The 15571-nt window shown below is 40.5% G+C and overlaps 1 protein-coding gene across 4 annotated transcripts in view; it reads left to right on the forward strand.

The window, feature by feature from the left end:
- Nucleotides 1-15571, forward strand: part of ABR (ABR activator of RhoGEF and GTPase) — a 2680879-nt gene that overhangs the window by 1051517 nt on the left and 1613791 nt on the right. Inside the window, exon 1 of one of the 4 annotated variants that reach the window (XM_044054483.1) lies at nucleotides 11624-12177. The exons of the other annotated variants lie outside the window; for them this stretch is intronic. Within the exon in view, the coding sequence (XP_043910418.1) occupies nucleotides 12037-12177 (141 nt within the window). The 5' untranslated portion in view covers nucleotides 11624-12036. Of the gene's footprint in view, nucleotides 1-11623; nucleotides 12178-15571 lie in introns of those variants that run through there. 4 annotated transcript variants of the gene reach the window in all.

A 15571-nucleotide genomic window follows, 5' to 3' on the forward strand; every position in this document is an offset into this window, starting at 1 on the left:
AAAAACATGTATCTACTCCTCCTCAAATTTCCTTAGACAAAATTTCCTTAGACAGGAAGAATTTACTAGGTCTGGATCAAGAGTTAATTCAGGCTATTGATCCTTCTTGTAAAGTAGTTTCTGGTAAAAGGGAGAGAGACATACTTCCTTTACTGAATCATGACTGGAGGATGAAGGGACAGATACAGGGTTTTCTCTTCACTTCTGATTCAGACTCAGAGGAGAGCTCATTTTCTGACCATACCTTTCAAGTGTACCTCATTACGGGGAACGTACCGCATTTGGGGTCTTAAAAAGTTCAGGTTCCTCGAACTTCCTCAGAGTTCCACATTGAAAGAGTCTGTCATACATTCAGTGTTTGGAATTTTTTTTAAGTGAAATCCATGGTAGATAGAAATTAATCATATTAATTCATTAAAGGATGATCTTTATGAGTAAAACTAGCATATTTTAGCCATCCTATGACCTTCCTAGTTGAAGTTGTTAGTAAGCCATTAGTATGTGTTCCACATTTTGCCCATTTCTTCCACATTATGAAGGCGAGTCTTCCTCATTTTGGAGATGGAAGGTTGAGAGCTATGTTTCTGACTTTCCCTTTTGGGGGCGTCTCTCTTTCTCTGAGACTGTTTCTAGAATGTGCCAGTGTTTTGGTTGGAAAACATTGAGGTTTCTCATTCCTTCAGATAATACTAGGAGCTGTTGCAGAAGGAATTTCCAGAACCTGCACCCATTCTTCCAGTTCTGCCAGCTTTGAGGATTTTTTTACTGCCTGCAGTTTTCCTTACAGTCAGCCAGCTGCCCCTAAAAAGGCACATAGGCTGTATAATGTTCCTCAGTCTTTACGTTTTATGCACTTTTCCCAAACCTGCTTCAGCAGCTTTAGCTTCAGTTGACCTTTCTGCTGTTAAACACTTCAGTTAATTCCAATCCTATTCTTTCTGATGAGGGTGGGAAGATTATTGATAAGTGTGGTAAAAAATGTATGCTTCTACAACTTTGGTTTTCAGAATTTTGAATTCTCAGGCTCAGATGTTAAGGTTTGTTTTGACTTATTGTGAAAATATGAGGAATGTTTTGTCTACATTTTCTTCTTTTGAGGAAAAAGCTGCTTCAAATATAATTTCTTCTGTTAAAGTCACTGCTCATTGTTCACAGTGTGTGTATAAATCTGTTGTTGCTTCAAGGGCTGTGGCCACTGGTACTGTTTTGAGGAGGTTTCCATGGCTGCGTTTTCATAACCTCCCATTTGATATTAAAATGAGATTTTAAATTCTCCTTTGGATAGAGATTTAGTTTTTGGCCCCTCTGCTGCACAAGTGATCAAAAGGTGTGAAGAAAGAGTTAAACTGATCCAGGGACTCTCTTAGATTTTTCAGTCCACCTTTTCCAAAATTTCCAAGGAATTTGCAATCTCCTCATCCAGTTTTGAAAAAATACAGTTAAACAATCTAAGCAAAATGCATGTAAACAGATAGTTAAGAAGAAATGGCAGGGGGCAAAATGAAGACTCAGACTCCCAAAACTATGGACAGTCCAACAAGTCTGAATGACTATTCTAGAGACCTTGTGAACCCTTCCCACCCTGGCCCCTTTTTTTTCTTCCAGAAAGTCTGTCTCCCCTTTTTTCTTTTTGCCAACAAATAGTTTCAGACAAATGGGTCTGAAAATTATTCATCAAGGATACAGATGGCAGTGGGAGGAAATTCCTCCCTTCCAGGGGTCATTCCTCATTCCCCAGATCAGACTCTCTTATTTCTGCAAGTTCTTGATCACATGCTGTCCCAAGGAGTGATGGAACTAGTCCCTCCTTCCCTGGTGGGGAAGGATTTTTATTCAAGGATGTTCCTTGTGCCAAAGAAAGAAAGAAAATGAGACCAGTTATGGATGTTTCTTTCCTAAACCTGCTTGTGATGGTGCCCAAATTCTAAATGATATCACTTCACAACCTGTTAGTGCTTCTTCCTCTTTCAAGTTTCCTGGCAACACTAGTCTTAAAAAATGCTTATCATTACATCCATATTCAGCCAGACTTCAGATGTTTCTTAAGATTTTGCGGATCTGGATCACATTATCAGTTCTCTGCCTTACCGTTTTTGACTATCCACTGCACCAGGAGTGTTCACAAATTGTCTAGCTCTAGTAATAGCTCATTGTAGACTGCATGGTATCTACATTTTTCCATATTTAGATGACTTGCTTACCTTTGCAGAGACTTATTCAAATTGTCTAGGATCTTTGTGTCTTGGGTGAGATATCTCTTACACAAGCTGGGATTCCAAGAGAACATTCAAAAACAATTTCTTGACTCCTTCTCACAAGATTGTGTTCCTGTAATGTCAAGAAGACACCTCAGTTCAGAGCTTTTGTTCCACAGGAAAAAAAATAGATCTTTATCTAGATTTTTTTGCAAAGTTTTCCACTCAGATTTCTGTCACTGTGAGGGAATGCCTCAAGAGTTTGATTGTCGTGGTGACTATGATTTTATGATACCCCTGGAAAGATTCTACATGAAAAAGATACAGTGGTATCTGAAATCTCTTTGGTTCCATCAACATCCTTTATCTTTTCAAATTCCACCAGTTGGATTGGTCTGAAGGGAAATGTTTTGACTGAGACAACAGATATCCTTAAATCCAGGTATCTACTTCTCCCTCCTTGCCTCAAAGCAGTCAGTCACCACAGACGCTTCACATTTTACTTTGAGAGTATTTTAGGAGGGATAAAAGTGCAGGGGATGTGGGACACCAAGGACAGATGCAAGCACATAAATATCAAGGACATGCTTGCTCTGATTAAGGCATTAAATTCTGTGAATCATCTTTGGTCCCTGGGACCTCTTTAAGTGGTTACAGACAATACCACAGTCATGTGGTGCATCAACAAGTAAGGGGGAACCAGGTCATACATCCTTTGTAAAAACAGAAAATGGACCAGCACTACGACAAACCTCATTAAGGAGTACCAGAAATATTAACAAAACAAAAACTCCAAAATGCAAACACGCTGAGTGTGAAAGAACTGTAGACTTTATTCAAAACCACAAAGCTTTCAGGAATTACCCTTTTTCAGTGTGTGTACAGCATTAAAATCTAAAGCCATATTTAAGTACTAAACTCATATGACACAACCAATAAAACAATTAACACAATGATCATTCAACAACCATTTAAAACCACAAACACTAATTAAAACAGTCTATGCGACTGTAACATTTTACATAACATATGTTATGAACATTTCAAACCATAAAAGACATAAAAAACATCTTTGCTGCATTGAGATTTAATAAACCTACTTTTTCAAAAACATTTGTCTCTTCTTTAAAATAGGTTTTATATTAACTGGTCTGTTTAATCCTGGTGTACAATCAGTTTCCAAATGTAAAATCCATTCATACTCACACACTTCAAGCATATTATTCAAATCACACCCCTCCTACCTCTCACTTTTTGATCAACTACTCTAAACAAAAACCTATGATGTTTCCCTTCTTCTGTTATGTTTTGCAAGTGCATTATTAAGTACTTCCCTACGTATCTCGGATTTATACTCCGTTATCTTATCCTTAAGCTTTCTAGTACTCTTTCATATATAGAAAGCAGAGCATTTTATGCAACTGACCATGTGTACTACGTTGGCTGCATTGCATGTGACAAAACAATTAAACACAAACCTTCAACTTGTAACTGAACGTATACATTCATTCTCTCTTTTTATATCATTACATCATTTACAGTTATAGCATGGGACAGTTCCTATTTTCTTCTCCTTCTGATTTTTTTTTACCAGATGCATCTCTATAACATAACCTTTGTTTCAAATTAGGAGTAGTCCATATTTTGGAGTTTGTGTTCTGTTCATAATCCTTTGTAAACCAGCCATGTTAGCTTGGGATATAACCTAACAGCACAGTCTCACTCTACAGGCATCCTACATTCCAACAGAGCAAAATGTTGTGACAGACAAGCTGAGCAGACCCCCCCCCCCACAGATGGTAACTAGATCAGGGGGGTGTCTTCCAAAATTTGATCCATCTGTGGGGAGTTCCTCAAGCAGACCATTTGCCTCTTCTCTGAACAATGAACTGGCAAGATTATGTTCCAGAGCTTCATGCAAGAATGCCTGGAAGGCAGATGCCTTTTCTTTTCCTAGGACAGGAATGTTCCTGTATGCTTTTCCACTAATATCTATGGTTTATCTGAAGATTGAGTGGATCCCCCAAGTTCATTGTGGTGACTTCCTTCTGGCCCAGGCAACTGTGGTTCTTCCTTATTTTGAAAATGGCCAGCGGCAATTATCACAAGCTTCCTTACAGACCGGATCTACTCACACAAAAGCAGGGGTGCTTGGTACACCCCAACATCAATCAACTTCCATTGACTGCTTGGATAATAGGGTTTTAATTCCTTTTAGGCATTTGTTTACTGAGGATTTGCAGCAGGTACTAATGGAAGCAAGAAAGCCTGCTACTACAAAGTCATATATTAGCAAATGGAAAATATTTTCTAGTTGGTGCCAACAACGTAACCAGCACTCATTCAGAGCTACTTGTTCTGTGGTTCTGTCACATTTAGGTTCATAGGTTCATACTAGGCTATCTGCCCGAGGGCATTTATAAGCCTAGCCCATAGTTTTGTGGCTTACGCCACCCCTTTAGTTTGGAGAAACTATGCCCATTATTTTGCTGTGCCTCTGTCGAGCAGTGACACTGAGGTAACCCCTGGGGTGTATCTGCGATCTCCCATCCATTGGTCAAGATTCCTCTTGAACAAGGCCAGCGAGGTGCTCTGCCTCACATAAACCGGGATTTTGTTCCACAGCATAGGGAGTCTTTGGGTGATGAATCTATCCCTCCAGCACGTCCTATTAATAACCATGTCGAGGTTTAAGTCTCCCGCCCTTGTGGCTCTGAGGGATCTAGATTTTGTGAGATGAAGCATGTTCATCAAATCTGGGTTTGACATGGCCTTGTATGTCAGGCATAGGTCACCTCTGAGCAAGCGGTAAGCAACTGAATATAACTGTAGTTCTTTCAGTCAGGCAGCATAAGACAGATTTTTGAGACCCTTTATCCTTTTGGTGAGGAACTTTTGTGGCCTCTCCAGCTGCTGCAAGTGTCGGGTCAGATACATTCCGAATGGGGCATTGTACTCGATCATTGATCTGATGAGTGATGAGTATAGGGAGACTATGACTTCCCTTGATCTAGATGTGAATCCCTTCATGATAAGGTGGGCAATGTAGAAGGTCTTCCTAACTACTTTAGCAATATGAGTGTCGAATGAAAGGCTACTGTCAACCTGGGTTCCCAGTTCCCTGATAACTTCTTCTGTGTTCAGGGGATTGCCACCTATATGGTAGCTAGGGGTAACCTTATTTTTCCCGAAGGGTATGACTATGCATTTCTTGGTATTTAACTTTAGGCCATGGCTCTGGCACCAGTTATCCGTTTCTGTGAGACCCTTCTGAAGGATATCTGTGTCGGATGTGTTTTCAACTACGGCGCCCAGTTTGCAGTCATCTGCAAACTTTGTCAGCCATAACCCTCCTGTGTTTGCTTGTACTTCAGAAAAGTAGATGCCAAACAAGAGTGGGCCCAGGACTGAGCCCTGTGGGACACCACTTGTGACAGGCTTTGAGTCTGACATGGCGCCAGCAACTCTGACCCTGTGGGTTCTGTCACTCAGCCAGTTTGCAACCCATCTTGTAATGTATGGGTTTACATTTAAGTTGATGAGTTTTTCAATGATACCCGAGTGGGGTATTGTATTGAAAGCCTTCGCCAGGTCTAGGTAGGCTGTATGGACTGCCTTTCCTCGTCAATGGCCTTGGTGACTGTTTTGAAAAAGTCAACCAAGTTTAAAAGGCATGATCTGCCTTTGACAAAGCCAAACTGGGTTGGATCCAAAGTCTGCAAATTCCTATGTCTTTATTTATGAGATCCATTATGATCCTCTCCATGGCTTTGCAGATAAGGCTTGTCAAGCTAATGGGACGGTAATTTCCAGGGTCGGTGGAGACACCGCCTTTGTGGAGTGGGACCACAGTCGCTGCGCCACTCCTGGAGTGCGTATCCGGAGGTGAGACTAAGATTAAACAGCTGTCCTAAATGTGGGTTTAATTCCTCGTTGAGTTCATGGAGCACACAGCCGGGGACACCATCAGGTCCCATAGATGCTGTGTTCTTTGCCTTGGAGAGAGCAGTTCTCACCTGGGCGTTAGAGATGTTTGGGGGGCTACAATCATTTGGTATAGATATCTCTCCTTTAGGGGGGGGAGAAGTTTGCACTGAACCTGTCAGCCAGTATGTTGGCAATGTCTGTAGGATCAGTAATCTTCACATCATTTTGAACTAATTCTGAGCATATCTGGGAGTTTCCTCCTAGGTTTCTGACATAGCTAAAGAATGCCTTATGGTTGTCTTTAGAGTCCTTAGCTATTTTTTACTCAAAATTAGCTTTGGATGATTTTATGAGAGCTCTTAGCTTTTTACTTATAGTGATCAGCGGTGTCTTACCTTTTAAGGATTTTGCTCTATCTTGTAGCAGCTTTCTCCTTTTGTTGTAGAGTTTGTTTATGGCTGGGGTCCACCAGACTGGACGCTTGCCTTTGGTACAAAGAGTCTTTGTTTTGCTTGGGATTGCCTGATCCATGCAGCCCTGCAGGTGCTGGTAGAGTTTAGAGAATTTGGGTGAGTTACTGTCCTATGGTCTTTCTTGTTACTCTGTCAAGGTTCATTGATCGGCCATTTCAGCATTTCTGCCCATGGATCCTCCTCTTTCAGTGCAGTCTCATGTCAAAATGTTCTTGAAAGGAGTTTTTGAATAAAAGGCCTCCAAGAACAGTGGTAGCACCTCCACACTTGCTCCATTTAAACCAGCTAATCTGGCTGACTTGAGGTTCTTAATATGAAAAACAGTTTTACTGACTGCTCTGACCTCTGCAAGAAGGGTATTTGAGTTGCAAGCCGTTATGGTGAATCAAGCCTTCTCATTTTCCCTAGAGACAGCATTTATTTGAGAACAAATCCTTCTTTTTGCCTAAAGTGGTATCTGAGTTTACATTAAGGCAAACTATCCATCTTCTTGTTCATAGGTGTTTACTTGGCTAACGACCACAAGGGCCTTTTTAAGCCCAGCCATGCCTCCAAATCTCTGACAAGTTCTGATACCCTTGATAAGTATAAGCATGAGCCTGGGAGATGAACCATTTACAGGTTATCTCTGTCCATTAGAAACATAGGTGCCAAACCAGGGAAGAATTTCTGATTTCCCATCCAATTGTCCAAGTTGCAGTTGAATTGGGTTAGGGTCTCTGGTATACATACCTATCTCTCCAGCAGGTCCTATTTATATCACAGGCAAGGTTTAAGTCTTTAGAATGGGTAAGTCTGGTGCTGTATTTGTGGATATGCAGGAGATCCATCAGACTGGGCTCTGACAATGCCCTGTATGTCAAGCATACATCTCCCCTCAAAAGCCTGTAGGAGACAAAATATAGGGACAGGGCTTTGAGGTGGTCTGCATAGGACATATTACTTATGCCCTGTATTCTTTTAGTGAGGAACCTCTATGGACATTCCAATTACTGGATATGCCTGGTTAGGTACATACCAAAAGGGGGCATTTAACTCAATGATAGGTCTGATGAATGCTGAATACAGTGGAACAATGACTTCCTTGGACTTAGACGCCATGCCTTTGTTTATAAGTTGCACAACATAGAATGATTTCCTCACCACTGTAGACGCATGTTGATCAAATGCTAGATTACTGTGTATGTGTATCCCTAAGTCCCTGACTACTGGGTCAGCTCTAAGGGGTTTGTTGTCAATACAAAAATTGCCAGAGATCGATGACTTCCTAAAGAATACTGTTATGCATTTCTTGGCATTTAGTTTTAGTCTATGAATCTGACACCAGTTGTTTGTCTGTGTTAGCCTGTCCTGGAGAAATTTGTGTCAGTGCGAGATTCATTGATAGCTCCTAATTTGCAATCATCTGGAAATTTAGTCAGCCAGCAACCACTAACATTAGTCTTGACTTTTGAGAAGTAAATGCCAAAAAGGAGCAGTCCAAGGACTGATTCTGAGGGATTCCACTTGGGACTGACTTCTTTGTAGAGGTGGACTCCTCAATTCTAACCTCTTGTATCCTGTCTCTGTGCCAGTTGGCTATCCAGTGGGTGACATACAGGTTTGTACCTAACCTCCTGAGTTTGTCAAAAATACTCGAGTGGAGTGTTGTGTCAAATGCCTTGGCCAGGTCAAGGTAGGCAGTGTGAACGACTTTGCCTCGTCCATCTCAAAAAAGTCCACCAGGTTGAGTAGGCATGATCTGCCCTTGACGAAACCAAACTGGGTTGGGTCCAGTGTCTGGAGGTTTACTATATCTCTGTTGATCTATTGTTTTCTTTCTTGAACCTAAAAACAAGGGAGAAAGGTTACTGCATACCTGGTACTATCTGGACAGAACTTAATCTTTCAGATCTTCAGATCAGTTGCTTATTTCTTGTGAAAGGGCCAATCTGTGTCAAAACATATTTCCAAATGGTTGTCTAAGGCGTATTACATTTTGTTCTACTCACTATAACAAAACTATTCCAGGCAGGGTCAAGGCCCACTCTACCAGGGCCTTGACTTCATCTATGGCTTTTTGGAATGGGTTGGATTCTGGAAGTATCTTGCTGCTTGGTCATCTGTGCATACTTTTACAAAACACCATAAACTTGATTTCCTTCTCTAGGTCTGGATCAGGCTTTGCAAGGACCATTCTCGAGGGATTCCTGGGCTCTTCTCTTTCCACCTCCCAAATGCAGTTAGCTAGGGTAATCTACCCATATAGTTAATGCTACTTCAGCAGTGATCAATATGATGAGCATAGTACTATTGTGTAAGAGAATTTACCATAATAGCAGACATTTCAAATGATTACTGCTGCAGTAGCCACCCCCTCCCTCCATTCTCATTGTTTTTTGGTGTGCTTTTTATGCCAGGGTGTGAACATTTATTTTTTGTTGTACCTATCATTGTCCTCATAGGGCTCATCCTCTGTCTCTCTTCTGGGAGGTAAGCTGTGAAGGACTTTTCATCTAAACTTCTCTTTTAGTAAGCTCAGCTTGAACTGCCTGATAGTTTGGCTGGGTGGAAGGTGCCCTGAAGCTTTGGAAGCTGGTCGGCTGTTATATCCTTGGCAGGACATAACCCATATAGCTAAGGTTAAGGCTACTGCAGCAGTGATCACTCGGAAATCTAAAGTTTTACATACACACCTGTACTTTTTGTAGCTTTCTACCTTTTACTGACCGCTTCTAGTGCGGCCATCCTCAAACAATTGATTACAAGAAATGGACACTGTCATTGGAGGTCAGTTTGTGCTGCTGCAGCATCAGACAGATTGTTCACCATCCAGTACCTGCAGCACAGAATTAATATAGAGGTCCTGTTGCATCTGTAATGATACTGGCCTAGCATAGGTGATAAAGCAGATGAGAGAGGGGGAGCATATTATAGTGTAATTTCTAGAACTGGTCTATTTGTCTTCATTATCAGTTCTTATCAAAGGCTGTGTGCAGATGTTGGGACTACACAGACGTATGTTACCTCATCCTTTAGATGATTGTCCTTTCAGAATTTTATTGCTACATTGTTGGGTGTTTTAATATACTTTAGATAATGTACTAAATATTTATTGCCACCCTGTTGGAGAACAGATGTTCTCCAGTGTGGTGTCAATGTACAGATATCTATCGTCCAGTAAAAAACAAGACAGCCATTTCATGACAGCATTTTAAGCTGCAATGAGGCACAGACCAAAGGAAGGCAGATGGCCTTTTTTTTACTTGCTAATTGTGGCCTTGCTGTTTAGCTGGTATAAGAGAGTAAACAAAAGAAAAAAGTAATGTGTGTGTGTGTGTGTGTGTGTGTGTGTGTGTGTGTGTGTGTGTGTGTGTGTGTGTGTGTGTGTGTGTGTGTGTGTGTGTGTGTGTGTGTGTGTGTTTAAGAGATACAGAATGAGAGGGAGAGAGAGTCAGTGTCCAAGAGAGAAAGGAATTGAGACGGTCACTGAGCGCATAACTCACAACTTCTTTGCTCAGGAATTCTAGATAAATCCAATGCTAGGGAGGAGGGGGTGGGAGACCTGAAATTATGGTCAGTCTTTACATTTAATAGCTACATTTTCTGAAGAATTAGAAGTAAGCAACTATGATCAATGGCTTCATTGACTGACAGTAATCTTCAGTGATTTATCAGAAAATCAAACATTTCTGTGTGAAAGATCAAAACTTGAGGGCAATTGAGAGGCATTGGGAGGTGCAATGCCCTCCACTGTGTGATTTTATTTTAATTCATCTGATCACATTGAGGGATCTAAAGTGTACTCAGTCAAGAGAGTATCTGCAACTGTTTGGTATGTGTGTGCGGACACTAAATGATTACAACTTTTGGGCTGTAGTATACTTCCTCCAACAACAGTTACATTTGCTACAGCAGGTTTGAAACATTAGGTAGAGGAACCCATTTACATCAAAAATGTAAAATAATGTATACTCTAATTAAGAAAAAATAGAAAACAGTTTAAAAGTTCCTTATCTAAACACAGTATTCTCCAGGGTGGACATTATGAGGAAGTAACAGCCCTTCCAGGGGTGGTAATGCTCTTTGCATTCAGTGTCACCCTTGGGCCAGCTGTTGTTTCCCTGATAATGTCCATACTGTTGGGCATTATTGCTTGCATATTTATTAAAACAGTGCACACTGTTTTCCTGATAATGCCCATACTGTTGGGCATTATTGCTTGCTTATTTATTAAAACAGTGCACGCTGTTGTTTTCCTACCCCTTCGTCTTGTTCCTTTGTTAATGACTGCATGAAGAGTACTTGAGGTTTATGTACTGACAGAAGGTGTGTGAAGGAAGCTGGGCTCTGAATGTTGTTTCTGTGCTTAATGTGCTGCAGGTGAGGGTATGGACTCTAGAACTTTTTTTTTTTATATTTAGTTGGGGACAGTAATAAAACAACCTGTCTATGATCACTTGTGGCCTTTTGAAGCTACAGTATCCAGATGCCATTGAAATTACTGAGCGGGAGCAATATTAAATCTTTTTTGTTACAGTCAAACCGTGTTAATACTGGCTGGAGAGAGTGGACACTGATCGTGTTATTCATGGCAGTCTTGTCTCCTCACTTTGCAAAACTGCGATCATCTGACTGGGATTATAGGTAATTGTTTCTGCAATTTCAGTGGGAGATTCCTTAGTAAACAGTGTTGAGAGATGTGATACTTGTGGTAGATAAAGGTGGGGGGTAGGAGTGAAATTGGACTGGGCCGTAGATGTCTTGATATAGAGAGAGCAATAGGACTTGTCCTCTGTGTTCCTAACTGTCCTGCTGCATAGCACATTTTGTTTGGTGAAACACTGCAACATATGCATTATTTGCTTTTATTTACACTGCTGTGAGTAGCCTGTAGGGAAAAAAAAAAAAAAAAAGAGGCGGCGGCTTTAGCAAAGTACTTGTGAAAGTACAGCTTCCTCTGTAGGTTTGTCTTGAATGTATCTCATGGACTAGGCAGATCTCATACGGTCACGCTGTAGAAAATATAGAGAATCCTGAAGCAGTTAAATGGGTCTTCCCTGTACAAGGACTGCTGTAGACTGAGGAAGTGGTTTAGTCTAGCATAAATAATCGCAGCTTCGACTTTTTAAACTACAATCTACCAAAAGAAAGAGAATTTCTGAGCTGAAATGAATACTCCTTCAGGCTCTAATGTAAAAACAAAGAAAGAAAATGTACTGAAATGATCTGAACATCACAAATATGATTTATTTAAAAACAAATAACTCATAGTGACTTCTTTCATTATTTGCTGGCCAGCTTCCAGTGTTTATTCAACAGAACCCAGCATGTTGGCATAAACTGTTTGCTTAGGAAACGCTACTTGTCGGCAGCACTTTCTGAGAATTCAGACTCAGCCTCCCTCCTTCAACTTTTTTTTTTTTTCTGTTGGAGGGAGGGTTGGATCTTAAAGATAAAAAATGGAAGAGGAGGTTATTGGATTTCTGGACAAAATTCTGCAGGAGGAGGAAGAAGAGGCGGGTGTTTTTGACTCGCTGGATATGGAAAGCCCTGTAACTCCTGCAACACCCACTGCTACTGTGTTTGGATTTCAGTTCAAGGTGGGGAAAACACAAATATGTAAATGCCTATCAAACACGCCTTTGTCTCCACTGTGTGCTTCATTCATTTATTTTTTTCTGTTTTTGCATGCGAGATCCAAAGAATGTTTATCTGTTGTCTTTCCTTTTATCTTTGGGGAAGTGTTTGTATTCTGTGCTAAATTTGAATTCACACCAAGTACAGGAGGCATGGAATACACAAAAAAGGGAGACATTTTCCATCTGTAAAGCAGGTGTGCTGTGCATTTCTAGGTTGTAAGGTATTCCTGCTAGTTCTGTGGAATGCTGTGGATGTGGGCGTTTTGAGTATTAAAAAGCATCGAAATTGGCCAGTTGTTCATTTTGCTAATTTAAGCAGGCTAACTCAGGGTGTAGCATTGTTCAGTGGAGTTAGTATTTTATGTGTGAGGGGATGCTAAGTCCTCAGTGTGAGACACATGTAGCTATGAGGAAGCATAGATTATATTTTTGTTTTACTGCACTGAGTACTGTTGTGTTTTTGTTATGTGACATTTGAGAAGGCTGCTGTGCTTGTAATACATTCACAGAGATTTTGTCTGAAAAGAATGCACTTCTCTGAGATTACGATATATTTCATCTCCATCTAGGAGCCGTGTAAACACAAGCAGGTTTATATTTGTTCCCAGGTGTCTGGGAGTTGCTGTTTCAGTGAGAGTGAAGCAGCGGTTTTGACAGCCTAGACAGAATAGAGAAGTGAAGAGAAGTGGATGTGGGTTTTAGTGACCTCTCTAAGTAGAACCCATCCTTCTGAAGTGTTGCAATAAAATCATTGTAGTGTAATTTAACAACTTTGTCTTAGTTCCACACCATCTGTTGCACACCATCTGTACTTGAAAATCTGATGCACTTTGTCTCTATTTTTAATAAAGCTGTTAGTATAAGTTGTGCCAAGTAAGAGTGGCCAGACTGTTTTGCTCTGGATAGTAACACAACCCAGTTTCTAAAAATCATATTCTTTATCACAAAAGAAGTAGGCAAGTAGGCCGGTACAAAATTAATAATTATTGCAGCTGTGTTTACACGTGTTAATATAGAGGAGTGGAGTACTGAAGAATTGTGAGCTTGACTGAGTACCAAAGGTCAGTGTGAGTATGTGATGTATCTGTCAATATTTTGTTAGTATGCTAGATTAACAACAACATAATTCTAATGCCATGATGCGCCAAAGGCATATTAGCAAGGCTATTGCAAAGGTACCATGGATGTACTACAAGTAATCCTTGATGCTCTTACAATACCATCCACAGGACACAGTTACAGATATCCCAACATGCACTTCAGTACCTGCAGTGCCTCGCAATTGGTACCTAGTGTTATCTGAGAGCACATTGTAAATGCTCTGAATACAAAACTGGTCCAAAGTATATGACAAATGTGCATAACAAAAATTAGTACAGAATTTTAAGTTGGTGCAAGGGATTAAGGGTACAATATGTTAACAGCTTGGCTACTTAGGAGAGGCTATTACTCCCTCTGCCTATGTTTGCCTACTGTGTGACTCTGAGCAAATCACTTAAGTACAGATTGCTTCTGGGCTGAGTGTAGAGCAGTGGTCTTCTCCTGGTAGCAAACAAATAAAAGTATATTATGTGGGTGGGGGGGGGGGGTTTGGCATAATACTTAAGGTGTTTATCTCACAGACAAAAAGTACAGGGTTTGATTCTCACCTGGGACTTATGGATAAGCTTATAAAAGCCCCTGTAATCATTACCGTAGTATACAACAATGAATATATGAATCTGTAACCATTTTGTTGCTGACAATGAGCTACATCACTTTTGTTTAGAATGCCTGTGTCATTAAAAGTGTCCTCCACATTAGCAGTGCAGATTGTTACCAGGATTTGCATTTCCAGATTAGGGAGATTTGATCACAACTTTCATTATGTGAGTTATTAGCAACCACATTTCCGAGTTCACTAGTGTGCCTAGAGAGCATCGTTTATTACAGCTGTACATAAGTATGTGTCTCAGTCATCATCTTTTCCTGTATTTCCCAGACCACTAGAAATACAGTCATCTGACCAACTGGACAGCAACTTTAATTTATATGGAACTATGTCACAGTCCCAGGCAGGGGAGCAGTGCCATACTTGCTGCATGGTTATTCACAGACGTCATGATCATGTCAGCTGCTTCATAAGTTGCTAGATTTATTTTTCTACAAAGGCACTCCGCTGTAGAGCCTTCTGTTCTCCTTTATCAGCTAACAGTATCTAACATTTCTGAGAGCCCCTGTATTTAGCTAAAAAACTAAAAGCAAGATAGAGCATTTCACATCACATCCTCATCCAAACTAACATGTAGATTTGCTTTCCTGGTGTTGCCAAGTACCATTTTTAAAGCACAATTAATACTTAAGACCTAGGCACACACACATTAATAGAAAGTAAAGCAAACCATGTTAACATTATTTCAGTTTTATACACAACAACAAAGACCAACAGTGAGTCCCAGCTCTATTGGTTTTGGAAGGTAGAGTTGGGACTCACTGTTGGTCTTTGTTGTTGTGTATATATTGCATTCATTGTTGTTTCATTATTTCAGTTTTGTTCATTATACATTGCACATATGTTTTGTTTCTTTTTAATCGTTCTTATTCACTGCAATATTACATATTTTGCTCAGTTCCTGCCTTCTCTTCCTCCTGACCATTATTGTGCATTCCATTTATGTCTGTGTAATTTATTCCTTCCCTTATGTAATGATTCCACATTTAGAAGCATTCATTTTTTCGTCTTTCATAAAAAACCTAACTAGGGATCGTCATGGTGCTCTAGTTGTTCTGTACGCTAGTGATGTGGTCGTTGCATGCATCATTATATCCACTGTCTTTTCTCTTAATGAAATCCACAAAGTCCTGGAATGAGACATCTCATGTTGTCTGCTATTAGTCTGAGGAAGTTAAATTAAAATTCAGTGTGTTGGCTTTCCTAGAGCAGATCTGTTGTCTGGCTTGTGCTGCCAGACTCCAACTCCATCTTGGACTATCCATGGGTCTGAGATGCTGAGATATTCACTTGAAATTGCTCAAACGTTTAAATATCCTAACATCTAGTGGTACAACTTCCTACCCTACAAAAATCAGCAAAAACGAAGCATCCATTGCAGTGCTAGCCAGCATTCTGTCTGTCCTAAAGCCAGAATCGCCCTGGTTAGTGGGGTATTGATTTACCAACCTAAATATGAGCTCTAGCTGTTTATATTTTCCTTTCCTCCCCTAGCAGTGGACTGCACTTTACTAATCAGAATTTTCAGTCTTATTGTCCTTACAGCCTGCAGATAACACCACTACCAAACATATATTGATCTCCAACTAAAGCCAAAGTAGGTGTAAATACTTAACTGGAGGCACCCCTTTCTCAGGCACCTGC

Source organism: Protopterus annectens, chromosome 13.part0, assembly GCF_019279795.1.
Source record: "Protopterus annectens isolate FY-2018-M chromosome 13.part0, PAN1.0, whole genome shotgun sequence".
Classification (NCBI taxonomy): domain Eukaryota; kingdom Metazoa; phylum Chordata; order Ceratodontiformes; family Protopteridae; genus Protopterus; species Protopterus annectens.